This window comes from Setaria italica, chromosome III (genome assembly GCF_000263155.2).
Source record: "Setaria italica strain Yugu1 chromosome III, Setaria_italica_v2.0, whole genome shotgun sequence".
Lineage (NCBI taxonomy): Eukaryota > Viridiplantae > Streptophyta > Magnoliopsida > Poales > Poaceae > Setaria > Setaria italica.
Window position 1 is genome coordinate 19,967,670 of NC_028452.1, and position 1,367 is coordinate 19,969,036.

At 49.4% G+C, this 1,367-nt stretch overlaps 1 protein-coding gene across 1 annotated transcript in view; it reads left to right on the top strand.

Moving 5' to 3' along the window:
* Nucleotides 1-823, top strand: part of LOC101757152 (gibberellin 20 oxidase 2) — a 3,289-nt gene extending 2,466 nt beyond the window's left edge. Inside the window, exon 3 of the mRNA XM_004961981.2 lies at nucleotides 287-823. Within this exon, the coding sequence (XP_004962038.1) occupies nucleotides 287-622 (336 nt within the window). The 3' untranslated portion in view covers nucleotides 623-823. The remainder of the gene's footprint in view (nucleotides 1-286) is intronic.
* The last annotated feature ends 544 nt before the right edge of the window (nucleotides 824-1,367 follow it).

Below are 1,367 nucleotides of genomic sequence, written 5' to 3' on the forward strand. Positions count from 1 at the left end.
GAAGCGCGGCAGCAGCATCGCCTGAGATCGCACGGCGTCCGATCCGGCGATCCGCATGCGCTCGCGGTGAGCGTGCGTCCAGGACGTACGGCCGTCGTACTAGGCTAGGTTTCCCAACGATTTTCCCGTCGTCGCGTTCCGTTTTGTCGTTTCCCCCACACAGTTCCAACTAACCTTTTCCCCAGTAGTACCACGCCATGCTGCCAGAAATTGACATGAGATTGTACGCCACAGATCCGGATCGATCTCCACGTACGGAACTCTCTCACCTCTTGCGTGCGTGCAGGCGCTGTCGAACGGGCGGTACCGGAGCTGCGTCCACCGCGCGGTGGTGCACCGGGAGCAGGAGCGACGGTCGCTGGCCTTCTTCCTCTGCCCGCGCGACGACCGCGTGGTGCGCCCGCCGCCGCGCCTCCTCGCCGCCCGCGACGACCAGGAGCAGCAGCCACGGCTGTACCCGGACTTCACGTGGGCCGACCTGGCGCGCTTCACGCAGCTCCACTACCGCGCCGACGCCCGCACGCTCGACGCCTTCGCGCGCTGGCTCGGCGCGGCCCCTACCTCCCGCGCCGCGGCGACGTCGGCATCCCAGAGCCAGGACAAGGCGCAAGAGACAGCTTAGCTTACCCTTGGGCTTTTGGCTAGTGAAGTGCTGCTACTGGATTTAGTGTGGTGGTAGCATCTCTGTATCAATTGCTCTAGCCCGTTTATTCGGAGCTAGCCCACGACATAATAATTCATCTACTAGATGTGTATGTGCATCATGCGTCTATTTGCATGTAATCACTTTTCCTAAGTTAAAAGGCGTGTGTGTGATGCTTATATGGCCTAAAAGAATTCATTAAAATAATGCTTCAACTAAGCTTGCTTTTTTAAAAAAACGATTTACGAGAAATTTCAAGGCATGTATTGATAGACAAGAAGTAACTTATTAAAAAATAGAAACATGCAACAAGGTAAAAAAGAACATTTGCACTATGGCTGAACCGGCTACGGAACCACCGCAACAACGCAAATGCCAGCAAAACCACCAACTAAAGCCGTCCGTGGATGTCTAAGCTTACATTCAAATGCTTCAAAAAAAATAAATATCCAAAGATACGCCCTTAATATCAAAATATACGGAGTATTAGAATTTTAGAAATTCAAATTTGAACCAACAATTATTCACGATTATACACATGTTTAGTTGGTAAAAGTTGTATCAATCGATTCACATTTCACATATCTTTTAACGTCTTGATTTCGTAACAGTTGATGATATACTGTAAAATTCGATGGTTAAAGTGTAGCTTTCCAAATTCTTATATGCGCTAATTTACAAACAACTTTTTTTTGAGAGGATTTATAACCACCTGAAAAGTAAA